Raw genomic sequence first — 27,161 nt, 5'->3', positions numbered from 1 at the left:
CAAATATTATTTACCCAGCGAGAAAGTAATTATAATCTCAGAGGACTATGTATATTTAATCAACCACAAGTACATTCTACATTAAGAGAACACTGTTTATCAAATAAAGGAGTTAAATTATGGAATAGTTGCTGTAATGAGTTAAAACAAGCCATGTCTATTTTTCAGTTTAAAAATATTTACAAGAGAATAACAATGGAAAAATATTCAACAGAATGAAAATTAATTAAAGCGGCTTGCTTTTGGTGTGGTGGACACTGGTCCACTAATGTGTTAATGTTAATGTTATGAACAGATGTTGTCATTAATGTGTTGCATTTATGATTTTAAAGTTAAGGGCAGGCACAATAAGCTTTAGCTTCTGCCTGCACCAGGTCATTGTGTTTATGTTTTGAATGATTGGATTGAATGATCTGTAAATGACCAAACCGAAATAAATAAAAAAAAAAATATTTCCCACTGGTATGCGGGGATGGTGTGCTGCTCTCTGCCACTTGCTGAAGCTTGTCCTCTGCCTGTCTGACTCCTCCGGCCTGCCTACCTGATGGTGTTTGTAGCATGGTGCTAAGGACGGAGTGACTGCGTATTTGACTGGTTTTCCATGGGGGACCTGCAGTTTGCACTTGTATGGGATATGCCCACATAGCAAACGGACTTGGCCCACATGTGGCCTCAAGGTGGCACTGCTGGCCTCCTGTACCCTTTCAGCCAGACCTGGGCCATGTTTGGCAATGATGGCACAGCAGGGATCCAGCAAACAACATGAGGGCTGATTGTTGATGGGAGGAGTGTGGCCCAGTTCAGTCAGGTGATATGTGGCCCAAATCAGGCTAAAATCTGGCAGCATGTGACCCATGATAAACAAGATAAATACAATATTGCATTATAATGGTTAAATGATCACATACATTTTAATGAAGTGTAGTATTTTTCAAATGTAGTATTTGAAATGGGAAGTCAAAACAGAATGAAACAATATCATTTAAAAATTAAGCAAATCAGTCAAGTGCATTAAACTGCACTTAATTATAATTTTATTAAATTTTATATTATTATTCTTGGTACAAATAATCTTAGAATCCTTACATGAAAAGAAAGAGAAAGGGAGAGAGTATTTAACCATTATCATGTAATATTTATTTGGCTTACTATGGGACACACACTGATCTATAATGGAGAGTGCGGGCACATCATTTTGCATTAGTATGCTGTCATGCACAAACATTAAATAAAATGATCATGAAGGTATTTTATTTTATTTAAATCCTGTATACATTTGATACTTGGTGTGAGAAACAGATTCAAATTCAAACCGCATTCATTTGCGATATGTATCTCCTTCCTCTGTAGCAAAAGTAACTATTTAAAAATGTGCCGTTAAGAAGTTTTACAACAAGTTTTACGGCAGCGATATCATTGGCTTTCATCGGTTTCGTCAGAGATTGCGACATGCCGTGTTTCCGGTGGTGTGTGTTTTGAATCAGAAACGCGTTGAGGGAGTGGATCGGGATAGTATTTTTATCATTTAACAACTTAAATTATGACCTGCTTCTCACACTACTATTATATTCTACCAGAGTGGACTGCAACTGCAATGCATCGCCATTTGGACTTCTGTGGTACTGCTCTTTGAAACATATGTAATAAATTCTTATGATTAAGTTACATGTGTCTATCTGTTACGTTTCTCTTATAGACTGTATAGTTTATACACTCACTCTTTTGGTTGATTTGTTCTTTATAAAAATAAATAGAAAAACCAATGCAATACGTTTTTTTATTGCACAGTTACATGATGTGCGGGTTTTAAGTCTGATTTTCAGTTCAGTTTAATGTACTGTACTTTATTTGCATTGTTTGTGTCTACATTAAAGCATTTCACAAAATGAGTAATTGCGATCTTAGTAATATACAAGGTAATATGAAATATTCCCAGACAGCAATATAGTGTTGGCCCAGATCCAGCCCACATCAGAATCAGAATCAGAAAGAGCTTTATTGCCAAGTATGTTTGCGCATACAAGGAATTTGTTTTAGTGACATAAGCTTCCAGTACACAGAGACACCAACACACAGAAAAAAAAAAAAAAAAAAAGGTAGCCAAATAAATAAGTGTATAAACAATTGTGCTATACATGATAATGGGATAGGATTGAAAAAGATAGGGATGTACTAGGATGGAGGGGTAACAAATAAATATAAGGATGTTGCACTTTTGTTTGCATAAGCATAAGTGGGGAACATTTAACTGTTCATGAGGTAGATTGCCTGGGGAAAGAAACTGTTTTTGTGCCTTGCTGTTCTGGTATTTGCGGCTCTGAGACGCCGACCAGATGGCAAAAGTTCAAAAATGGGGTGACTTGGATGTGAGGGATCCAGAGTGATTTTATGAGCCCTTTTCCTCACTCTGGATGTATACAGTTCTTGAAGGGTGGGCAGGGGAGCACCAATAATCCTTTCAGCAGTCCGAACAGTTCTCTGTAGTCTTCTGATGTCCGATTTTGTTGCTGAACCAAACCAGACAGTTATAGAAGTACACAGTACAGACTCAATGACGGCTGAGTAGAACTGTTTCAGCAGCTCCTGTGGCAAGTTAAACTTCCTCAGCTGGTGAAGGAAATACAACCTTTGTTGGGCCTTTTTTACAATGGAGTCAATGTGATTGTCCCACTTCAGGTCCTGAGAGATGGTGGTTCCCAGGAATCTGAATGACTCCACTGCAGTCACAGGGCTGTTCATGATGGTGAGTGGGGAAAGTGCAGGGGGGTTTCTCCTGAAGTCCACGATCATCTCCACTGTTTTGAGCGTGTTCAGCTCCAGGTTGTTAAGACTGCACCAGACAGCCAGCTGCTCAACCTCTTGTCTGTAAGCAGACTCATCACCGTCCTGGATGAGGCCGATGACTGTAGTGTCGTCTGCAAACTTTAGGAGCTTGACAGAGGGGTCTTTAGAGGTGCAGTCGTTGGTGTAAAGGGAGAAGAGCAGAGGGGAGAGAACACATCCTTGAGGGGCGCCAGTGTTGGTGGAGCAGCTGTTTGATGTGAATTTCCCCAGTCTCACTAACTGTTGCCTATCTGTCAGAAAGCTGGTGATCCACCGACAGATAGAGCTAGGAACAGAGAGCTGGGTCAGTTTGGTCTGGAGGGTTGTTGGGATGATGGTGTTGAAAGCCGAACTAAAGTCCACAAACAGGATCCTCACATAAGTCCCTGTTTTGTCCAGATGTTGCAGGATGAAGTGCAATCCTATGTTGATTGCATCATCCACGGACCTGTTTGCTCGGCAAGCAAACTGCAGGGGGTCCAGTAAGGGTCCAGTGATGTCCTTCAGATAACCCAGAACCAGTTTTTCAAACGACTTCATGACGACAGACGTTAGAGCCACAGGTCTGTAGTCGTTAAGTCCTGTTATCTTGGGTTTCTTTGGGATGGGGATGATGGTGGAGCGTTTGAAGCAGGAAGGTACTTCACACAACTCCAGGGATCTGTTGAAGATCTGTGAAAAGATGGGGGCCAGCTGGTCAGCACAGATTTTCAGACAGGCTGGTGTAACACCATCTGGGCCTGGTGCTTTTCTTCTTTTGTTCTTCTTGAAGACCTGGCGCACATCATCTTCACAGATTTGAAGAGCAGTAGGTGTGGAACGGGGGATTGCAGGAGGTGTTAATGGTTGTGCAGGGAGATGGTCAGAATGGGTGTTGGGGGTTTCAAATCTGCAATAAAACTCATTCAGGTCGTTAGCAAGCCGTTGATTAGCCTCAGTGCAAGGGGATGGTGTCTTGTAGTTTGTGATGGCCCTCAGTCCTCTCCAAACTGAAGTTGAGTCGTTGGAAGAAAACTGGTCTTCCAACTTTTTAGCGTAGGTCTTTTTAGCCGCTCTGATTTCTTTGTTCAGTGTGTTCCTGGCCTGATTGTACAAGACCCTGTCCCCATTTCTGTAGGCATCCTCTTTGGCCTGACGAAGATGTCTGAGTTTTACTGTAAACCATGGCTTATCGTTGTTGAATGTTAAATAAGTCCTGGTAGGAATGCAAACATCCTCACAGAAACTAATATAGGATGTTACAGTCTCTGTGAGTTCGTCCAGATCGGTGGTAGCAGCTTCAAAAACACTCCAATCAGTGAGGTCAAAACAAGATTGTAAATCCTGCTCCGTTTCGCTGGTCCATCTCTTCACAGTCCTTACTACAGGTTTAGCAGATTTAAGTTTCTGTTTGTAGGATGGTATAAGATGAATCAGACAGTGATCAGAATTTCCCAAAGCTGCTCGTGGAACAGAGTGATATGCGTCCTTTATTGTGGTGTAGCAGTGATCCAATATATTACTGTCTCTGGTGGGACATGTGATGTGCTGTCTGTATTTTGGCAGTTCACGGGAGAGATTGGCTTTATTAAAGTCCCCCAGAATGATTAAAACAGAGTCCGGGTGTTGTTGTTCTGTCTCTGTGATCTGATCAGCAAGTTTCTGTAAAGCTGAGCTCACGTGCGCTTGCGGATGGATGTAAACACTAACCAGAATGAACGAGTGAAACTCCCGCGGCGAATAGAACGGCTTGCAGTTGACAAACTGCATTTCTAGATCATCTGGCCAACATGGATTTCATGTGGGCCAGATGTGGGCCAGATCTGGGCCGACACTGCTTGCTGTCTGGGTTGGGTCTGGGCCATATAAGGATCAGGTGTGGCCCAGATTTTTGGATTCTGATTTACTTAAGGCTGAGAATTGGCACCAATAATAAAACCTGTTTTGGCCCAGATCAGGGCCAGCTAAGGCTGATTAACTGGCTGAGATTCGGGCCGGTTATGGCCCATGTGTGACCCAAGTCTTTAATCCAGTTCTGGGCCACTTCAGGGCTGTCATTCTTTATGGTACTTGGGCCGAGGGAAAAGTCATTGTGTGGCCTGGATCTTGACCAGAAGACATTTGCTATGTGGGTGGTTAGACGTGGGTTGCTTGATTTACTCACTTAATGAGGGACTTCACTGGTTATTTAATTTTTACTCAACAGTTTAGACTGCTGGGTCGGACATATATTCTCACTTAAAGAGGTCATATTATGCGATTTAAATTTTTCCTTTTTCTTTGGAGTGTAACAAGCTCTTGGTGCAAGAAGAAGATCTGTAAAGTTGCAAAGACTAAAGTCTCAAATAACTCTTTATCAAAGTTAAGACTCTGCCACGCCCCCTAAAACGGCTCGTTCTAACACGCCCCCACATGTCTATGTCACTGTGTGGAAATATTTGGGTAATGCCGCCCAAATGTTCACGTAAAAGAAAGAAGGCGTGGTTTCAGTAACCACATTTAGTGTTGAAGCAGCCATGTCAGGGAGATGCTGTGTGTTTCTAGGCAAAAGCAAAAACATTTTATTTGGTCTTCCGAAAATAGATGCATTTAGGAATCTTTAAGATTACTTACAACAGAATGCAACACATTTTATGGACGACCTAGGAGAGGAGGTAATTCTGACTTTGCTACGACAATCTAGTGCTTCTGAATCAGCTACTGGAAGTATGTTTTCTTATTAAGTTTTTAAATAAAGTGCAAACACATAAGAGCTTCATCACTGTATCATTCACGCCACTCTGTTCCCCTTTCGGGCTTAAACTGATGGTAAAACTAAGGACATTATTAACTTTACATTATTAAGTCTTTGCATTTATTTTGAAAGATGTCGATTTTGGAAAGGGCCGTTACATTTCCCATGAGTGCTTGTGGTGTTTGGCCAATCACAATTCAATGGGTAAGTTGGCCAGTCAGAGCAGACTGGGCTTGTTGGAAGGAGGGACTTTGTAGAAAACGACATGTTTGAGAGAGGTGTGACATAGAGGACCTACAATAATGTACAGTATTTGAAAAATAATGTGTTTTTTGAACATTAAAGCATGTCAACATATTCTGTAACACCAAATACACAAAAAGCATCATATGACCCCTTTAAAACTATGAAGAGTTCAGATGCAAAAGCCTCTAAGTGCCATCTGAAATTTTCATCTAAAATGAGCATTTTACAGGCTCCAATATTTATGTTCAGCTATTTAACTTTAAAGGGGCCATATGATGCTGCTTAAAAGAACACTATTTTGTGGATTTGGTGTAATGAAATGTGTTTATGAAATGCATTTTAAAACACATTATTTTCCACATACTGTACATTATTGTTTCTCCTCTATGCCTTGCCATTGGGAAATCCGTTGATTTTTACAAAGCTCGTCGTTCTAAAAAGCGAGGTGTGTTCTGATTTGTCCTAACCTAACCAGTGCGTTGTGATTGCCGAATGCCTCAAGTGTGTGATGGAAAGTTAGGCCCCATTATAAAAAAGGCATTTGTTGCATCCAGTGGGGACATTATTATGGATTGTAATGACTTATAATGTCATTTACAAGTTGCGTTGCATCACGCTGCATAAACATAAAACCTCGTCTGCATTTGTGATAGGAGAAACATGTGGGTGTCACGCTGTCAGTCTCTGTTTTCCTGGGTGTTGCCTAGTGAGCTCACTTCTCCTTAGGCACTTCACCATAGGCACTTTAATTCCTCTAGTCTGGTTCTGTCTTCACAGTAATTGCACTCCAATTAAATCGCACAGGTGCTGACAATCCTTTGTCATTAGTCTCCCTATGTATAGCTGTCTTTCTCTGTCATCTGTATGGAGTCCTTACCCTTTGTGTACAATGTTCTCGTCTCCAGAGGCTTCCTCTTACCTTCTCGTTCCTCCGAGTTTCCTATCCGTTTCATCCGGTTCCCTCTTTTTGTTTTGTTTGGTTTGTCATCCTGGACTGTTTATTTTGTATTTACCCTTTTTGTTAATTAAAGACTACCTGCAATTGGATCTACCCTCTCCTTGTGTTTCTCCTAAACCCAACCGTCACAGAAGGACTCCATGAAACTAGATCCAGCGGTATGTCTTTTCGTGTCTCCTCCCCAACCAGCATGGTGGAGCGGAGGAATAAATATTTAAAATTGGCCTCGTTCAAGCAAGAGGGCAATGACGTGGGAGTAATGGCACTGGTTTTTTGGTCCCTGGCAGAGGGCCTGGATTACAATGATGCGGCCCTCATGGAATATTTTAGCACTGGACTGGATGACCCGGTTCCTCAGGAGGAACTCGAACAATTGGATACATTCGGGTTCTGGGAGTTTGTGTGCTACCTGCAGCATCGGCTTCCATGGGATACCCCAGCCACTCCTGTCTCCTCCGATAGGATGGCCGCCAGTCCAGAGCCACTGCCCAGGATGGTCACCAGCCCAGCGTCACAGCACAAGATAGCCGCCAGCCCAGTGCCACAGCACAAAATGGCCGCCAGCCCAGCGTCACAACAGGTCATGGCTGCTGAGCCAGCGCCACAGCACAAGATGGCCGCCAGCCCAGCGCCGCAGCACAAGATGGCCGCCAGCCTTGCGCCACAGCACAAGATGGCTGCCAGCTCAGAGCCACAGCACGAGGTGGCCGCCAGCCCAGAACCACAGCACAGGATGGCCGCCAGCCCAGAGCCACAGCACAAGATGGCCACCAGCCCAGCACCACAGCACATGATGGTCGATTCAACGCCTGAGTCTCCAGACAAGGTGCCACCGACTCGCCATCATAGAGGGCAGAGGAGAAGGAGACAGGTGTCTACCGTTCCTCAAAGCCAGGAGGACGTTCCCGAGCGGGCCGCTGCCGTCCAGGAGGACGTTCCCGAGCGGGCCGCCGCTGTCCAGGAGGACGTTCCCGAGCAGGCCGCTGCCGTCCTCGAGGCGGTGCCCGATGCTGTCCCGGAGGCCGAGGCGGTGCCCGAGGAGGTGCACGCTGCTGTTCCGGAGGCTGAGGCGGTGCCCGATGCTGTTCCGGAAGCCGAGACCGCTCCCGAGGAGGTCCCCGCTGCTGTTCCGGAGGCCGAGGCGGTGACCGAGGCCGTTCCCGATGCGGTGACCGAGGCTGTGCCCGAAGCAGAGGCGTCTCATGTCTCCACAGGCAGTCCAAAGTCTAGTCAGGTGCCCATTGACTGTCCAGAGTTGAGTCAGTTCCCGGTTGACCCTCTAGAGTCGAGTCAGGTGTTCATGGACCCTCCAGAGTCAGGGTTAGTCACCGTTGACCCTCCAGAGTCAGGGCTAGTTCCTGCTGACCATCCAGAGTCGAGTTATGTTTCAGTTGTTCCTCTTGAATCAAGTCAGATTCCTATTGACCTTCCCGAGTCGAGTCAGGTGCCCGTTGAATTTCCTGAGTTGAGTCAGTTTCCGGTTGACCCTTCGGAGTCGAGTCAGGTGTTCATGGACCCTCCTGAGTCAGGGTTAGTCACCGTCGACCTTCCAGAGCCAGGGCTAGTTCCTGCTGATCATCCAGAATCGAGTCATGTTTCAGTTGTTCCTCCTGAATCAAGTCAGATTCCTATCGACCTTCCAGAGTCTAGTCAGGTTCCGGTTGACCCTCCAGAGTCGAGTCAGGTGTTCGTGGACCCTCCAGAGTCAGGGTTAGTCACCGTCGATCTTCCAGAATCAGGGCTAGTTACCGTTGACCTTCCAGAGTCGAGTCAGGTTCCCGTGAACCCTACAGAGTCAGGGCTAGTCACTGATGACTTTCCAGAGTCAGGACTAGGTACCATGGACTTTCCAGAGACAAGGCTAGTCACCGGTGATCTTTGAGGACTGAGTCAAGTCACCGGTGATCTTCGTCCTCCCATTGGGCCGACCACTAAGACGTGGTGGTCTTCCGCTCCGCCCTGGGGGACTCAGGCCTTGACCGCGAGGACGTGGTGGTCTTCTGATCCGCCCTGGGGGACTCCGGCCTTGACCGCGAGGACGTGGTGGTCTTCTGCTCCGCCCTGGGGGGGCTTCTGCCTTGACCACATGGGTGTGATGGCCCTCTGTTCCGCCCGGGTGGGCATCACTTAATGTCCCCCATGTACCCATGTTTTTGTTTTCATTTGTTTTTCTATTTATCTCCTTCTTTGGATCTGGCCCTCCGTCCCTCCCCTTCATCCTCCGCCGGTCCACCACCCTCCTGGACTCCTTGTTTTGTGTTACACTTTCCTGCCTCTGCCTTTCCATTCCATCTGGTTGTTCCGTCTCTGTTTTTTCCATTTTACCTGGTTGTCCTGTCTTTGTCTCTCCATTCTACCTGGTTGTTTGTCTCAGTCTGTCCATGCTATCTGGTTCTTCTATCTCTGTTTTCTGACCCTCCATCCCTCCCCCTAGTCCGCCGCTCCAGCTCCCTCCTACCTCCTTTTCCGTTGGGTTTTCCTGGGTTTCAGGTGGAGCATCTGGCAGCTGCTCCGTAGGGGAGGGGGTAATGTCACGCTGTCAGTCTCTGTTTTCCTGGGTGTTTCCTAGTGAGCTCACTTCTCCTTAGGCACTTCACCATAGGCACTTTAATTCCTCTAGTCTGGTTCTGTCTTCACAGTAATTGCACTCCAATTAAATCGCACAGGTGCTGACAATCCTTTGCCATTAGTCTCCCTATGTATAGCTGTCTTTCTCTGTCATCTGTATGGAGTCCTTACCCTTTGTGTACAATGTTCTCGTCTCCCGAGGCTTCCCCTTACCTTCTCGTTCCTCCAAGTTTCCTATCCGTTTCATCCGGTTCCCTCTTTTGTTTTGTTTGGTTTGTCATCCTGGACTGTTTATTTTGTATTTACCCTTTTTGTTAATTAAAGACTACCTGCAATTGGATCTACCCTCTCCTTGTGTTTCTCCTAAACCCAACTGTCACAGTGGGGGCATGTTTAAACAAGGCATTTAGGAAGGTGTGGATGAGTCTTAACTTTTATAAAGAATATCTCTTTGGGTTTGAGACTTTAGTCTTTAATTGCAAATTTAGGGATCTTATCAAGTCACAAACAGCTTGTGACACTCCAAAGAGAAAGGAAAACTTGAAAAAAACCTATGCCATTAAAGTAAAATTACTGAACCTAAGCATTGTTGTCTGATTAAAAAATACTTATTTTAGATGAAAATTTCAGATGGCACTTTTGCATCCGAACTCTTCATATTTAACAGATACCATGATTGTTTGCGTTGATTTTGTATTCAGAATTGTTTGTTTGGTTATTTTATGTATTTAATAATTATTGTTGACTACAAAGCGCTATAACAATTAAACTTGTTTTTAATTTTTATTTATTTAGATTGTTCAATATATTTTAATGAAGGATAAACTGGGAACACGGTTCACTGAGAAAAGAGTCAAATAAATCTAAAATACATTTAATTGATTATTACTGATGTGCTGGGGGAGAAAGCTTATAACAACACAGTAAAAGAGTTAGCTGTCCATTGTTGTTTACACAAATTCATATAGGCTACACAAAAATTTTTCCATTTTATGGAATGATCCTTGAAGTGGTCAATAATGGCTGCAATACAGCTCAAAGTACGAAACAACCGCACTAAGACTTTTCGGTAGCTAATTATAACTTCAGATCGCTACCAGATCCATTCTTAAGTCTCACCTGTAATGAATTTCCACCTATTTGTGCGCGAGATTTTTGCGCATTCATTAGGATTGGATCGTTTCAGTACATCTATGAATTATAAATCCTCGCAAATGCGTAATTTTCTAGTCAATATGAGAGAGATGGCGGATACAACAACTTAGTTACAACAACTTGCAGGCAAACAAAACAGAGAAATAAAGCGAAATAGGCTGTATGAATGGAAGCTATTCTAAAATAATGAAGAAATCTACTGAGTTTTGACAGCGTTATGGATGACCAATGTCAGTATGTGATTGAGGATTTATTCAGTGGTCAGTTGACACTCTGCACCTGTTTGCATCTGGAAAATGCTCTCGCCGCTCGCTGGGGAAGCCTTGCTGGACCTGGCTGTTCAGTTTCAGCTCCAGTGCAGACGACGGCATCACACAGCTGACGTAGAAAGAAGAGCAAAGCGAAGATCTCACGCGATGTCCTCGGCGGTGTTAGGTGAGAGACGCTCAGACACCCGTCAAGCAGACGCTTGCATGTTGTTATCCAGCTGTCGTAGGTGAGTTCAAACCAAAAATATGCGTGTTTATACACTGTTTCATCTCTGTGTATTTTCTCTCTAGTGTAGGACAAGATTGTTAGCTGTTAGGGGCAGAATATAATAACTACATGCTGATATCTGAAGGTCTAATATTTGTCTAGTATATCTTATTTGCCTTCGTCATAGTCTTTTGACATTATGTTAAGTGTTGAATGGAATAGTCGCTTCACCTGTATGTGGTGGACACACAAGTACCTATAATACAAAAAACAACTATTGACGAAAACATCTCTAGTTGTGCTCATTCAGATTATTACCATTACTCAAACATTTGTACTTTTATAACTCTATATATTTCCTGAGACAGGCTATATCATTGCATTGATCCTGCTTGTTATGCTACAAATCCTCCCTGGATGTTCATTAGGTTTGAATGATCAGCCATAATTGTGTTTTAGACCACTATTGCTGCTCAGCAACTGAAATGGATATGCATAATGCCACATTGTTTAATGCAGTTCTACAATATTTTCCACAAATGGGACTAGACGCTTCACTTGTGATGAGCTACCTCTTTTTATCTAGTTCTTCTTTCTGTCCTAATCTGTTTTGCCAGCTCTTGCAATCAGGTAATATCACAGATTCACACCTTTACATTCGTTTTGCATGTGTTTTTCCAACAAACTCAGGCACGGAATTCAGTTTTGAATAGGCTGCCAAAGTGCATAATGTTAGAACTTCACTTCTCATTTTCTTCACCCTTCATGTAACTGTCACTAAACAAAGAGCACAGTTTGTGACACAGTGGTTAGAAAACTGATAACATCTCTCACACAAGGACTCTATTTCCTCCCAAAAATGCTTGAACTTAGAACGAGTGCTTCCACATGAGGGAAGCCATGTTTAATATATTGGTTATGTTAAAACAGCAGCTTGACTGAATTTGGTACGTTACCAATAGCCTTCTTTAAAAAAAAAAAGAAAAAAAGAAAGAAAAAGGTGTGGGAAGTCATGGCCTAATGGTTAGAGGGTTTGACTCCTAATCCTAAGCATGTGGGTTTGAGACTCAGGCTGGCAATACCATGACTGAGGTGCCCTTGAGCAAGGCACTGAATCCCCAATTGCTCCCTGGGCGCCGCAGCATAAATGGCTGCCCACTGATCTGTGTGTGTGTGTGTGTGCGTGCGTGCACTGTGGATGGGTTAAATGCAGAGCACAAATTCTGAGTATGGGTCACAATACTTGGCTGTATATCACTTCACTTTTTCGCCTATGAAGCAACACTTTCTACAACAATGTATACAACAGCATATTACCATCAACCTCTCATTTAACCATATTTCAGGGCATAATGCTGAGCTTAAAGGATTTGGGTAAGGGTAAAAAGAGGCTTGGTTTCTGTGGATGTGGACAACAACTCTATTGAAATGTCTGTTTGGTTTGACCTTGATAGGATGACAGCTCAAATGGAAAGCTGTGGTTTGTGATCTGTGTGCAGAAGTTTTAGTGGTCATATAACTATACAAAAAAAAGTCTCTCAGGCCCTTAATTATGGAATTAATTAGATTTTTGGGTTCCTTTTACAAACAAAAACACACACACACACATATTTAAACCTGTAAAAAGATTTGCTGCTAGATATTACAAATTGGTGTTTCTTACTATACAAACTGTAGTGTGCGAATCGGAAGTTTCATATACAGTATATATTAGTGCTGGGCAATGATTAAAATTTGTAACTGACAATAATAACAAATAAGTTGTTTTTTTACAGCACTGTTCCGTAGTAGCAGTTAAATTATTTCCTGTAAATCTTAACTAATAACATTAATGTAATTAAATATTGAAAAAGCTATTATGACATTGTTTTTATAGAAAATATCTTATAGTTTGTCATAGAAAAACAAGTTATGCTCAGAGTCACGAGCCTCGATCATAACATAACAGGCATTTTCCTAGTAGAGACCTGCACGATCGCAGGACCCGTTGCAGCAGAGTGCGGCACGGGACAACACTTTGTGGGCGGATAGAGACTCGTGTGTACGGAATGCGGGAGAATAATTAGGGTGCGCTCACACTAGGCAATCTTAACCCTCAAAGCCTGGTTGTGGATTTGTGGAGTCCAGACTCTTATGAGATGGCTTTATAAACTTTTCGAGCCTGATGAGCAGCAGCAAATGTTTTTCTGAAGTTCTCTGGGATCTCTTTTGTTTTGTGCCATGATACACTACAACAAACATAAACAGACTTCATTGATCCATGTTCTTTAAATAAAACAGGGCATGCAATGACACCTGATATGATATCTTCTTGTATTAACTTCTTCATAATAACTTTTATCTTTTTTCTCTTGCAAACAGAGAAACTGATCAGAGGTCGTCTCTTTCATGCCAGACAGTACCTCATGAAGCATAAATCTACGATCACAATGGCACCCACTGACAACTGTGATGTTCTTATGACATTCCCATGTACGAATGTTATGTCTTTCAGTTTTGCTGTTTGCACTAATACAGTAATTAAATAATGCATATGTTGTTTTTTTTATATATAAAGTGTGATAATAAACCACATAATAATATTTTGTGAATGTCTTTGATTTACTGATGAACATATTTCAGCATGTTATCATCTTTTCCACAGACACCACAGATGACCATACATTCTTATGGTTACTTAACCAAATCCGGCTGGGGATTCCACAAATCAGAATCCAGATCCGGCAGCATAAATACACACATTCTTATGCATTCTTCATTACCTCAACCTTTGAGAAGTAAGACATAGTAGAAAACCTGCTCAACTCTGAAAGTATCACATCCCCGTTATTGTATTGCATTTTTCGATGTAAAATGTCTGAAACATTTGACAGATGGTCACTAGGTCCTAAATAAATACAGCATTAGAATCATTTTTGTCCGAAGCTTGTTGCGTGGAGCCGAACAGATGGGTTTGCAAAAGGCAGTGAAGTCACGTTACGGGGGCGGCACTCGCAGGTTTTCATGTGAGGAGGATGACATCTATGAAAACATCGAGAGTGAGCTGTGCTTCTTCACATCACAGGTTTGCTGTAAATCTCTAATTTCCGGTCTTCTAATGTGAAATCATTAAATGTCTAATGTTTTTTTTAACATAACTGGTGGCTAATTTGCATGAATTCATACAATCTCAATCATACATTTTCATATAGATAGTTAGGTTCAAAGGAGGAAACTTAAATCGCATGTTTCCTCACAAATCACATTTTCTCATGAGATCGGGTTGTTTTTTCTCTGTTATTTCTTTAGGAGCGCCAGAGTATTATCAAATATTGGTTAGACAATCTGCGGGCAAAACATGGCGAGGCCCTTCATAATATTCACTTCCTGGAGGGCCAACCAATCAGTAGATATTTTAACATTTCTTTTCTTCTAAAATGTTTGTTATCAAGTTTAAGAATTCTGATCAAAATGTTGTGTGTCCTTGGCAGTACCAGAGCTAATAACCAGGCGTGTGATTCTTCAAATGTTTCCTCTTCACGAGCAGAGAATTCTGAATCATCTGAAGACGTCCTGGGTTCAGGCAGTCTGTGAGAGGCAACCTCTAGGTTGGGACTCCTTTGTATTTGCCAAGATGCACAGGATTTGACTAACTTTTAGTTATTCTGAGATGGCTGGTGCTTTTCAATTAGTTGTGTAATGAGATTCCAGGCCAAGGCTCTTCCTTTAGCAAACAAACTCATGTGTACCTAACTACCTACTTTCGTTAGTACAGACTGATTTGCTCTGTCTGAGCAAATATGAAGTGCTACAGTATGAATTCTGAATGCAAACTACAAGTTACTGCATGTCTTATGTGTAATGAGATCTCTAAGAAGGAGCTCCTAAGAAACATGTGATTCATCTGTTAGCTGAGGCATATTTCACTGTATTGTAGTTCAAGCATTTTGCATTTTACCCAAGCTCCAATCTTTTAGGCAAAGATAAAATCAACAGGGCCTTTTATCATGCGTTAACTACTATTACCCTCATAATTATGCAAATGTAGCAGATTTTGTTCATATTGTTATACTGAAAAAATGTCTTATTTTAAAAGTATATTAGACCTGATGGTTTTGTTGTCCTGTTCTTGACAGATGACGTGTGTGATTATTTTGGTGTGAAGATTGGCATGTACTTTGCTTGGTTGGGCTTTTACACCAACTCTATGCTGTATCCAGCAGTGTTTGGCTTTCTGCTATGGATCTTTGCCGAGTCTGATCAGGCAGGTGTTTTTCCTTGATATTAAAATATAGCTTTTGAATGGAAGCATAACAAGTATACAAGAGTTTTTAATTTGGTTAGAAGGCATGGTTTTTATCACCAACCTTTTTTTTTTTTTTTTGCAGACAAGTCAGGATATCTGCTGTGTGGTGTCTGCCATTTTCAATGTGGTGTGGGCAACACTGTTCCTGGAGAGATGGAAACGGCGGGAAGCAGAACTAGCATATAAGTGGGGAACACTAGACACCCCAGCAGAGTCACTAGAGGAAGCCCGTCCACAGTTTCGGGTGTGCTGACATCATTTTTAACAAACGTATATATATATTGATATGTGATTAGTTTACTTTCCACCAGTGTTTACATCAACTTTAGGCCTGAACTGTAACTTTTGCTACATGTAAATCAGGGAATTAAGCGTCGCAGTCCGGTGACCGGCTGTGAAGAGTTTTTCTACCCACCCTGGAAGAGAAGAATGTTCCGCTGGTTGGTCAGCTTTCCCATCTGCATCCTCTGTCTCTGCTTCGTCTGCTTGGCCATGTTTATCTGCCTGGAACTTCAAGTAGGGATACTCGACTTTTGTTACAAAACTTGGTACAACATATGTGGTTTTATTAACAAAGTTCGGGAGGAGCACGATCAGATAATCATCCAATTTGGCACAGGTGCATCTCGTTTAGCTAATCATCTTAACTAGCACACAAGCGTTTATATATCCAGTCTTCCACGACAGTTTTTCGGCATCCCTCCTCCACCCCAACTCCTCACTTCTAATCTATTTATCCCAAATTAGGGATAGGGGGAGTTATTTGGGTTCGGGCTATGCTCCGGGCTCGGACCCCTCCCCCAGGACAGCACGCCAAAATATACCTACTATTCGCCTTCAGATTAGATGTTAGGGTGAACTCGTGAAGTTATTTTAAATAAAGTCTGCAATGAAGGTTCTAATTGATTTGTCTTCCATATTCAACTGAACATTGTTTCTAGAAGTTCTGTATTCATGACTGCTGTCTCTTCTAGGAATTTGTCCTGGAAACAAAGGAGTTGCCAAGCATTTGTAGATTTATTCCAAAAATTCTTCTGGCTATAACGGTTACTGTATGTGATGAAGTGTACAAGAAAATAGCTCTCTGGCTCAATGATATGGGTAAGAGCTTATAACATAATCATGTTTACAACATGAAGTTTATTCATTAAATTAGCAGCAAACTTGCATTTTTGTTTATTTCACAGCTTGTTTGTTCGTTAAAGGTTTTTCCTGTGACACCTGTTTATTCATTTTTCAATTTTAACAGAAAATTACAGACTTCAAAGCACTTATGACAATAATCTTATCCTCAAGACTGTTTTTGTAAGTTTAATTGCTTCATTTCATGTTTTTATATATACCAGGAAATGTTCAGTTTGTTATTGTATCAGCATACTGTAAAAACTGTATTTAACGACTTTATAAAATATTGTGCATATCTGTAATGGTTAAAAATGTTCTGCATTTTAAAGTTTCAGTTCATAAATTCTTACCTCAGCCTTTTCTACATCGGATTTTACCTCAAAGACATGGAGCGGTTAAAAGAGGTAATACGCAGATGACAGAATAATGTTAAAGTAACAAACTGAAATTACAAAAAAAAAAATACTCTGTTTAATTTACAGATGCTGGCCACGTTGTTGATCTTCCGCCAGGTTCTACAAAATATCAAAGAAGTGTTACAGCCTTATCTCTATGAGCACCATAAATCAGGTGCTCTGAGGACATTATGGGACTTAATTCAAACCATGCTCCTAAACTATAGTCATTTGATAGTGCAAAGGATACGACTGACTTGCCAAGCCAGTCTGGATGTGAGTAAAAGTGGCATACCTCCAGAGCAATCAGACAAGAGAGAGAGAAGGAGTTTAATCGCCAGAGTTCTCAAAACAGAGGAAGGGGATGATGATGTTGGACTAAAACAAAGGAAGGTCAGCTTCACAGAGAAGGTGGAATACAAAGACAAGGGTGTGGAAGCACAGACCAGCCTACAGGACGATGGTAGTCCAACCCTTGTGGAGGAAGGAATGGATCCATCCTTAATATTTGATACACGTGATGATGACAATGATGATGACAGAGAATTGGATGATTCTCTGAGTAAACCTCAAGGAACCCAGAAAAGAAAGACCAAATCTGCTGGGCAAAACAACAGTATGGAAAATAAAACGTCCTGGATGGATCCTCCAGAGGAGACTGAATCTACTGTTTTGACCCAACCAGAGATTGAAAGTTGCATGCTAACTTATGAGGTCTGTGCTCCTCCACCTAGATCACATGACATGTTTGCTACATTCTGAGCCCAATGTCTGCTGTACAAATAACTGTATCATAACAAGACCACTTTCTTTGATTTCGATTTGCAGGATACTCTACAAGATTACCAGGAAATGTTCATACAGTTTGGCTATGTCGTACTCTTCTCCTCTGCATTTCCTTTGGCAGCCATGTGTGCCTTGATAAACAACATTGTAGAAATCAGAAGTGATGCCTTAAAACTTTGCACAGGCCTCCAGAGACCCTTTGGGCAAAGGGTTGAGAACATTGGACAATGGCAGGTCAGGAGATCCATTCAGAATAATTACTTAAAATAAATCATTCATAGCGGATTGTATTTCGTGTTTGTTGAACTTGCTCTTTTGCTTTTGTTTGTTCTTAAAATTTGAACAGACGGCAATGGAGGCAATGGGTCTGATTGCAATAATTGTGAACTGTTACCTTATTGGCCAGTGTGGACAGCTGCAACGGCTCTTCCCCTGGTTGAGCCCTGAGATGGCCATCATCTCTGTCGTAGTGCTAGAGGTAAGAGAGAAGTAATATCATTCCATAAAAAAAGGAAACAAAAGTTTGTGGTCAATAATATTTTTAAACATATTTTAAGGAGTATTTTAAAATAAGAATATCCTCAACAAGGCTGCATTTATTTGACCAGAAATACAATAAAAACAGTGATATTGTGATGTATTACATTTTAAAATAGATGTTCAGTAAGTTTAAAACCTAATTTATTTGTGTGATCAAAGCTGAATTTTCAGCAGCCGTTCCTCAAGTCGTCAGTCGTGCTTAATATTTTTGTTCTTAAAAATAGAAATCTTTTGTAACACTGTACCTTTCTTCTGATAAATTCTTGCTCAATAAAAGTATTAATTTAATAATCGTGTATATATGTATATATATATATATGTAATCTAAAGATCAAATAAATTATGAATAAAGTGCAGTAAATTGAATTTAACTCTTTCTCATATGGTTTTCAGCATTTTGCCATTCTGCTCAAATATTTAATTCATGTTGCAATTCCTGATATTCCAAACTGGGTGGCAGATGAGATGGCCAAACTTGAATACCAGCGGAGAGAAGCTCTAAAGGTAGCACATCACATGATGAGCATAGGCTAACAATATCCAAAGAATTTCATTGTATAGATATTAATATTTCATAAACGATAACCCATATATAGTAAACAGAAAATAAAACTTGGCTTTGTCTAAGGAAATAAAAAATAAAAAACTAAAATGTAATTTTAATGGTTATAACATCACAGTGAAATGATTGTTTTTGCATCAGAAACATGAACGGCTTGCTCAAAAGCACCAGCAGCAGCAACGGAGGAAGTCTGAAGAAGAGGAGCATCAGAAAATGGCAGAGGAATTGGCACGACAAGACAGTGAGCAAGACAAGTCCGATCCGAATGGAGGTGAAGACCATCACAATGAAAAAAGCCCAGCAGTCAAATTCAGCTCTGAAGGAGATAAACTCAAGAGACCCAGCTCCCATTTAGGCAACAATAATGTAATGAAACTCAAACAGATAATCCCACTTCAGGGTAAATTCACCTCTACCACTTCTCCCATAAGTGGTGAGGCCAAACTTCCAGGTTTTCTAAAGTTCCTCAAGTCCCAAGAGTTAAAAAAAGAAGCCGCCGCAGCAGTGGGAGCAGCCACACATGGGAGCCACGAGAAAACACAGTCTCCCAGCAAGTCCTTCAATCCAGGGAAACTCTTCAACTTTGGGAAAGAGAATCCATGTTCTGGTGCTGGTTCAGAACAGCAAGTGAAACCAGAAGATGCCTCAAGGGCCACTAATGCACAAAGTGCAAACAATGACCAAAACCCTTCATTAGAAGAGCTTCTATCTGAGGTTGAAAAGAGTGAAAGCTCTGACTTTGGTAATATTCCTTCAAAAAAACAGTGAATGAGATACTATTCAGTTAATATATCACTGATTGTAATGCTTAACATTTGCTTAAATGTGATAAAGCAACCATGTATTAAGTGGAACTGCATGTCAAAAATCATTTTAATACAATATATTAATCTGAGATCTCCATGAAGTTTATTCACTGAAGTTGTTATGCTAAATCACCTGCATGATAAAATCAGTTTAGGTGGCATGGGCAAGTAAGAAAGGGCATTTGAATGAGCACTGTAAACGTAAAAATGTATAGAATTTATATTTTTCTACACATTCTTTTTCTCATATGAAACGGTAAATATGACAATCTAAAAATAATGCATTGTCCTTGCTGATCTTATAATGGGTGTGAACCCATAATGCAATAAAATGCAATTACTGTGAAAAGAAATTTAAAAAAATGGTATATCAGACACAATATACACCAGGTTACTTCACAGCCTGTTTTTTGTACTTTTTTACTATTATCATAATACAAATTAAATGCACTTACAGTTGCTTGTAAAAATGAAATCTAATGCTAAAATAAAATGTGATACAAAACCTCCTGACAGTTTTTTTATTTGTGTATTAAGTTTGAAGTTTGGGGAAGATCAGACATTGCTTGCCTTAGTTATAGCAACTTTCTTTTTCACTACATTATTAGCATGCTTTAACACTTAGCTAATGTTGCTAGCATGTATTAGTATGTATCTAGTATGTTGCCAGCCTATTTAACACTTGTTTACACTTTTTAATATGTTCCTAGGAGTCTGTAACAGTGTTAACCATGCCACTTCCTGTTACCAGCAGGTGGCGCCATGACTATAACTGATTTCGGGCATGCTGCTGATGTGTTCAGTACGGGACTCTTGTCAAACGTGTGAAGTTTGGGGCAGATCGGACGTTGCTAGCTTGAGTTACAACAACTTCCTTATCCAATGCCATAGTTGCATGCTTTAACACTTAGCTAAGTGTTGCTAGCATATTTTATTATGCTTCTAGCATATTGCCAGCCTATTTAACACTTTTTGACACTTTTTAATTTATTCTTAGGAGTTCATAACAGTGTTAACCTTGTCACTTACTGTTACCAGCAGGTGACGCTATGACTATAACTAAATTTGATCATGGGTGTTTTTTTTTTTCCGGAACAGAACACCTATCACACGTGTGAAGTTTGGGCAAGATTGGACATTGCTTGCCTGAGTTACAGCAACTTCCTTTTTCACTACATTATTAGCATGCTTTAGCACTTAGCTAATTGTTGCTAGCATGTATTAGTATGTATCTAGTATGTGTTTCCACCGTGGGACCAGAAGCTCCGCTACATTTCACGTAAACCCACCCTTTACACGCCTCTTAGGAAAAATGTCAAGAAACCCCATCATTTCACCAACAAAGAGAAATAAGTCACTGGAAATAGCACGAACACAAAACGAACATGGTAAAAGCTGCCGTTTAATATTTAAATCCAAAAGCATCTATGTTTTATTATAATAAGGTGATGCTTGAAAATTAATCACACAGAAATGAGGCATTATGAACACTATCTGCTATTCAGTTTAGTCTGTTTATTTGAAGTCACAATATCCTATATACATCACATTTAATAAAGGAATGATAATTTATATATTTTTATAAAAGTTCCTGAACAATAACGAGACTTATGACAGATAAAATGTGTTACTAAATAAATACATGATTGTGATAGAGAATAAGAAGCTGACGTCTGATTTCTCCAGCGGTCACATTTACCATGTTTACTATGGTAATGTTAATGCCTAGCGTGCATAGTCTTTTGCATCGCTTATAAATATTTCTGCCTTGTATGGTGATTTTAATCCACATCGGATCAAGTTATTTCAAACACTCGCTGCTGACTGGAAGTGATTTTTGAGCTCAACTTATCTTAAAAAGTTTTTAATGCTGGTGTTATAGCGGTTATCTTTATGAAATGATCTGCAGCGTTGACACTCTCCAGATGCAGAGAAACTCCGCCTTTGTTCAGAACCACTCCTCTAGCCCCAGCTGGCCCGCTTTGGCCCAAGGTTTTGTCTGGCCAAAAAAAACAGGCCATTGGCCCCCGAGGAAGCACCGACGAGGCACCCGGAAATCTCAGTGGAAACGTGACTGGCCCTGGCACGCACTAGCATGCCCACTTTTGGCCCGACAGTGGAAACTGGAAACGCGGCTAATCATGCTAATGTTGAAAAAAAAAAAAAAACACAACAGTAACAAACAGTAAACTCTTTAATGAATGGAATCAAATGAAAATATAAAGATGGATAAGATCCATTAAATTGCAATTTAAAAGAGAACATTCAATGAAGTCTTTCAGCGCCATTGTCCATTGATTTCTTTAATTTGACATTTTTAAATAGAAAACTACTGCCCAGCTGAAATTCAACGGAGATTCACGTCAAAGGTAAATCAAAGCAACTGTCCATTTAGAGTCTCAATGTGTCAGGGATTTTCGTCCTTTGAGCATTCGGCGCAGGATTACTTCAATCCCACCTGGAGTGCTAATTCTTTTGATCCACCCATGGGTCCGCTTTCGTTTGATGTTCTTCGGCTGATATTCTGTCCCACGTTTGACTGTGCGGACTTGTTGATAGTGCCAGAGTTGCTGCTGGAAAACACAGTTTCCCTGTTCTTTGGTGTTCAGGGCTCCTTGCTGTTGACTGCTTCTGGATATTGCTGAGTGAGGGCCATTACTCCTTAAAGTGAATTAGAACATATTGTAAAATATTTAAACACGCATGACTGTTCATGAGTCTTGAAGTCTAAAAGTGTTTTTAGTTTAGTGGCAGATTGACGATATACGTTACAGGTGAATTTGGTGAATCAATTTGTACACTGGTGTGACATACATGAAAAATGTAAAATTAAAAGTAATATTAATACAAACACTGTCGCTCTTGAAAGGAAAGAGATTTTGCTTTTTGCAATACATTTCATTAATAAATGTACATTAACTATAACATTACACTCGTGTATTGTTTTACAGTCTATTTTTGTGTAAGCTATATTTAGCGGTGGATTTGCAATATATTCTAATTACATTAATGACATTAAGGTTTATGGCAAATCTATGATTGATGTGAGCTTTTCGCTAACGCTGATTGTTGTTACATTCAAAAACAAAGAAACGTTCAGCAATCGAATTTAACCTCTTTTTTTGAATGAGCGATGCGACATACCAACACAAACTCTGGGCCCCCGAAAAGCGCAAAAATGTTCGTAACGTGTTCATCTCGGCTCCGGATTCCTTCCTTTATCAATATCATACCAAAGTCATCACACGATGCGTGCTCTTGCGTCTCTTCCTCTTGTGCACGACTGGCAGGAATGTTCAAATCTCACTTCTGCCCCCTTGAAGTCAAACTCGGAATAACATATGCGTTCTATTGACTTATTTGTATTACAAAAACAAAAACTGTTGGTATTATATCCATGCATGGATGCTTTACAGAAATACGGTGTACTAAACTCTAGGTAAACCTTTAACAGATAGACTCCGAATGGGGTGTGAACTCACCAGTTTGGTTTTGAGCGCTGCGCAGCCGGAAGCGGAAGTGTGGGTTTGTGTTCAGTAAACGTTCTGCTGGCTTCACGAGCCACCACGCAAATTCTTCAGCTAACTGTCGCTAAATTGTTATTATTTTTCACAAATCTCTGAGGTGCAGCAGTTTCAGCAGCCAAGATGTTCAACCGAATGACAAGTCTATGGATGGGTGATGTAAGAAATTGTTTTTTTTGTTCCCTTTTCTTCGATAACTCAGCGAGTTATGTATATGAGAAAGCAGCAGCATGTGGGCTCGGCTCGATGTTACGCAAACAGGCCACTCAAACGCTCAATAAACTAGAGAAATAAATGCTGAATGTACACTGAATTTGAAATAATGTTCTAGCACATTTGTAAACATAGTGCTACTTAACGCGTAGTTTTTGTTCCAAGTTCATTTTCGACAGGCCTCTGATATTTACATATGCGCTTTTGTGTCGTAGAGTAAATAATGGGACAAACTACATCATCGGGTTATGATTTCGAGTTGGGCAGCTAAACAACAGGGTGTAATAGTAGTGCACAATTATTATTATTATTATTATTATTATTTGGGGGTGTAGCGTTAGTGCACTAAAGTGTACGTTAAGTCCTCTTGTCTACGTCACCGACCCGCGTGACGCAGAACTCTGAACTTTTCTCGTCTCGGCTTGCTTCTGTAAAATCATTAACATGGTGTGTGTTTAAAATATGCTGACATGCCATTAATCTCATTATTTGTTTTACAGTTAGACCCATACATGGATGAAAACTTCATTAAGCAAGCTTTCAGCACTATGGGAGAGACTGCATACGGTGTCAAAATAATTACACATCGACTTACCGGGTAAGATGAAGCTGACTTCCAGAAGTAATTAATTATTTAAAGACAAGCATGCTGTGACGTCGTTAACTTTCAATAATAGTTTTTAACAGCAGTATTACCCATAGTTCTGCTTTACTCTTAAATCTCTACCAATCAGACAATCCCAATAAGCAAATCATGCAAAAAGAGCTTGTACCCACATACTCCAATGAAGCTTTGCATTTTTGCTGTTGCAATAAAATATACTGTTTCTCTGTATTTAATCAACATAAATTGATAGTTTCACATTTCTCCATTATTTTCATTATATTGTCATACACAATGTTTCATGGGATTGTAGTTCATTCCATCATTAAGGCTGTTAAGTATGCTGTCTTGTACCGCTGCCTTTTAGCCTGATTTTCAAATATGTCATGTATTGATTAACCTCAAAGCTGGTTGGTTTGGTTCATGGCTTATTAGATGAGCCAGGTATTGTCTTGTGTGTGAGTTTGTTGAGAGAAATCATTGAATATTCTCGTCTGTGTTCCTCAGAGGCTCGGCTGGATACTGTTTTGTGGAGATGGCAGATGAGGCCAGTGTTGACCGTTGTGTGCAGAGGCTCAGTGGGAAGCTGGTTCCAGGATCGAATCCGGTAAGATGCTAAACTTGCACCCATTAAATTGTGTAGTTTTGGCATTTGTATTTGATTTCAATACATTCATATATATATATATATATATATATATATATATATATATAAGATTATTATAGGAAGGCATAACCAGCATGGCCCCCACCTGATTTGAGACATTTCAATTATTACTCCATTATTAGTGATGGGCAAGTTACAGAGCTCAGTTTCGTCCTTTAGTAAGGTGGTTGAGGGTGTTTTTAAAATGACTTTGTTTGAAACTGGTGAATAAACTCTGTTAGGAACTAGCTGACGAATGGGATAAAGCCAGTACTGATTGGTGGAGGTATGTGGAAATAACAGCTTCCTTATTCAAATTATACAACTCTATTTGTCAGCGAATTGTCTCCATACTACAGGCAAAGTGTCATTTAATTTGCTCAATGGTTGTATTTTGTGTGCATTTCAGCCCAGGAAGTTCAAGCTAAACTACGCAACATATGGGAAAAGGCCAGAGCCTGGGTAAGAACACCATGTCTAGAAAATGATTTTAGTTGCTGACATCTTGTTGAGAAGCCAAAGAGAAAGTAGCTGCTTTTTTGTAGTTAAATATTACATTTTTAGTTGTGGTGGTTTCTTTTACTTTACATAGCTCGCTCTCTTCCGCAGCCCAGAATTTTCTGTCTTTGTTGGAGATCTCACGTCAGAAGTGGATGACTACAATCTTCATCAGTTCTTTCTGAAAAAATTCCCTTCATGCAAAGGCGCCAAAGTTGTCACTGATCCTCTTGGGAACTCCAGGTATGAAATGTTTCAGCTGCCAACACTGCTGCATAACCTTGCTTGGCTTTCTCTGACAGTTTGATCACCGGACGTTGACCACAGATGAACTAGATGAGGTCTCCTTTACCTTTTATTTCATATTTTTTTAAGAGCTTATTTTCAGTCTATACTCTTTACCCTCCTTCTCCTAAAAAGGGCCAGACAATACATGGATGTGATTTGCCGTTGTTACAAATCTGCTAAAACTATTGTTTTCCCCATATAGGGTAAGCAAGAGCAACTCACAATTGAAGTGATGCTACTTCATGTTAAAAGTAAAAGAGAAGTTTCAGTTCTACCATCAAATTAATAATTAATTTCTGAATACATATTGAAATAAGTATATACTGCATGATGAGGTGCATGAAGAGTGAGAGAGCGGCTGCTGATGATCTAGTTTTTTCCAATGTACAGGGGTTATGGCTTTGTGAAGTTTAGCGATGAGAATGAACAGAAGAAAGCCCTCGAGGAGTTTCAGAATGCATCAGGCCTGGGAGGAAAACCCATCAGGATAAGCATTGCTGTCAACAAAGGGTACATTTTATTTGAATTAAATTTTTTCATTGTTACTTAAGTTTAATATGGTCAGTGAGACTTAGTCCTGGTAATTAAACCTAAATCTCACAAATCCACATGAAATCTCACCATAATCTTTTTTTTTTGTTTCATTTAGCAATAAAACAAGCAGTTACCACAACCAGAATAACAGCTACAACAGCAACTATCAGCAGCAGTTACTATCAACAGCCCTACAACAGTTACTATCCTCAGTGGGGTTATGATCAGTACAGCGGTTATAACTACGGCTATAACCCATATGCTACCCCCCCTCCAGTTCCACATGGAATGATGGGACCACCCCCACCTGTGGGGGGGATGCCCCCCGTGCCCCCTGACATGCAGGGATCCACAGAGGTATTTAAGTAGAGATTGATGAAGATTAATAGAGTTTTTAAAATATAATTCAGAACCATTTCTATTCTGGAATTTACCCTTTTTTGATTTGTTTCAGCAGTCACATGATGGCACCGAGGATGTTGAGGAGGATCCAGCTGAAGGTAATATTTAGTGACATTTTAATTTGACTTTAATTGATCAAATTGTTGATAAGAGCAAGTTCACGCATCAGTAATTACTCAACATCTCTTTTTCTCCATCAGACCCAAACCCACAGGTGGATGTGGAAACATTAAATAGGCAATACATGGAGCGCAGTGAGGAGCTATACGATTCGCTCATGGATTGCCACTGGCAGCCATTGGACAATGTCACATCTGAAATTCCTATGATGAATGGCTCCTGACTGTCTTAACCAACCACCGTCCAGGATTATTATACTTTCTGAAGGAAAATGCCTTTTTATAATGATCTGAGCTTGTTTTTTCAGAGAATTTTTTCCCTCCTTTTCAGCCTTTTATTTGGAGCTTTATTCGAGCAGGAAAGATGCTTTCTTCATGTGTGTCCGTCACATTTTTTTCCTTTTTTTTTTTTTTAAAGTTAGGAAGTAATTATTTTGTTGGACAGGTTTTTTTAAAAAAAATGGATGGAAAGAATCTTCTTCAGTACTGTTGTCATTTTTAATCAGGAGCTTTTCCTACTCTCACCTTATTAAACTTTTCCAAGTTTCGTGTCCAAATAAGCATCTCTTATATACACCACTTTTTGTGAGGCCACTGGTGGTTTTTCATTTGGGAAAGCTTTGTTCAAGAGATGGTTCTTGTTTAGAGATGTTTGAAAAATGCATACAAATTTATACCACACTGAACCAGGATTATATTCTGTCTTTAAATTACATATCCATTTGGGCATAAATGAATCACAAGTTTCTTATTTAAGGCTGAGCTTTCCAGAAATTCTGTGAGTATTTTTGTAATAAAAAAACAAATTGAGATTCTCAAAGAAGAACCTAATAAATGAATATGATGTCTCATTTGAGTCTTCATTTGTTATATAATCATGTTTTTATGTGTGAA

General features: G+C 40.4%; 2 protein-coding genes and 1 long non-coding RNA gene across 5 annotated transcripts in view; 2 read left to right on the top strand and 1 right to left on the bottom strand.

Moving 5' to 3' along the window:
* The window catches only part of LOC128028543 (anoctamin-8), a 44,058-nt gene extending 24,119 nt beyond the window's left edge, over positions 1 to 19,939 (top strand). The window contains exons 1-17 of one of the 2 annotated variants that reach the window (XM_052615782.1): positions 10,814 to 10,959; positions 13,302 to 13,412; positions 13,585 to 13,717; positions 13,866 to 14,004; positions 14,229 to 14,325; positions 14,411 to 14,527; positions 15,056 to 15,183; positions 15,308 to 15,469; positions 15,589 to 15,741; positions 16,200 to 16,326; positions 16,475 to 16,530; positions 16,680 to 16,754; positions 16,833 to 17,459; positions 17,574 to 17,765; positions 17,878 to 18,009; positions 18,465 to 18,575; positions 18,775 to 19,939. In XM_052615782.1, coding sequence (XP_052471742.1) covers positions 13,346 to 13,412; positions 13,585 to 13,717; positions 13,866 to 14,004; positions 14,229 to 14,325; positions 14,411 to 14,527; positions 15,056 to 15,183; positions 15,308 to 15,469; positions 15,589 to 15,741; positions 16,200 to 16,326; positions 16,475 to 16,530; positions 16,680 to 16,754; positions 16,833 to 17,459; positions 17,574 to 17,765; positions 17,878 to 18,009; positions 18,465 to 18,575; positions 18,775 to 19,401 — 2,943 coding nt within the window. In that variant the 5' untranslated portion in view covers positions 10,814 to 10,959; positions 13,302 to 13,345 and the 3' untranslated portion in view covers positions 19,402 to 19,939. Of the gene's footprint in view, positions 1 to 10,813; positions 10,960 to 13,301; positions 13,413 to 13,584; positions 13,718 to 13,865; positions 14,005 to 14,228; positions 14,326 to 14,410; positions 14,528 to 15,055; positions 15,184 to 15,307; positions 15,470 to 15,588; positions 15,742 to 16,199; positions 16,327 to 16,474; positions 16,531 to 16,679; positions 16,755 to 16,832; positions 17,460 to 17,573; positions 17,766 to 17,877; positions 18,010 to 18,464; positions 18,576 to 18,774 lie in introns of those variants that run through there. The other variant, XM_052615789.1, reaches the window with a different exon arrangement.
* A 1,676-nt stretch (positions 19,940 to 21,615) lies between these two features.
* LOC128028650 (uncharacterized) lies at positions 21,616 to 22,996 on the bottom strand. 2 transcript variants are annotated; one of them, XR_008187201.1, is made up of 3 exons: positions 22,922 to 22,996; positions 22,584 to 22,755; positions 21,616 to 22,100 (listed from the first exon to the last, which is right to left on the bottom strand). It is a non-coding gene; the product is annotated as an uncharacterized LOC128028650 (long non-coding RNA). The 2 variants fall into 2 exon arrangements; XR_008187200.1 differs by having other exon boundaries at positions 22,584 to 22,942.
* Positions 22,936 to 27,118, top strand: LOC128028637 (tRNA selenocysteine 1-associated protein 1-like). The gene is given in 10 exon segments (XM_052615907.1): positions 22,936 to 23,122; positions 23,677 to 23,774; positions 24,288 to 24,387; positions 24,836 to 24,888; positions 25,036 to 25,167; positions 25,603 to 25,722; positions 25,862 to 25,922; positions 25,924 to 26,103; positions 26,204 to 26,246; positions 26,349 to 27,118. Coding segments are annotated over 10 exon segments (966 nt in total). The 5' UTR covers positions 22,936 to 23,086; the 3' UTR covers positions 26,492 to 27,118.
* Positions 27,119 to 27,161: the final 43 nt, after the last annotated feature.

This window comes from Carassius gibelio, chromosome A2, assembly GCF_023724105.1.
Source record: "Carassius gibelio isolate Cgi1373 ecotype wild population from Czech Republic chromosome A2, carGib1.2-hapl.c, whole genome shotgun sequence".
Classification (NCBI taxonomy): Eukaryota; Metazoa; Chordata; class Actinopteri; order Cypriniformes; family Cyprinidae; genus Carassius; species Carassius gibelio.
Note: the sequence above shows the minus strand (reverse complement) of the source record. Positions and strands in the feature narration are given on the sequence as shown.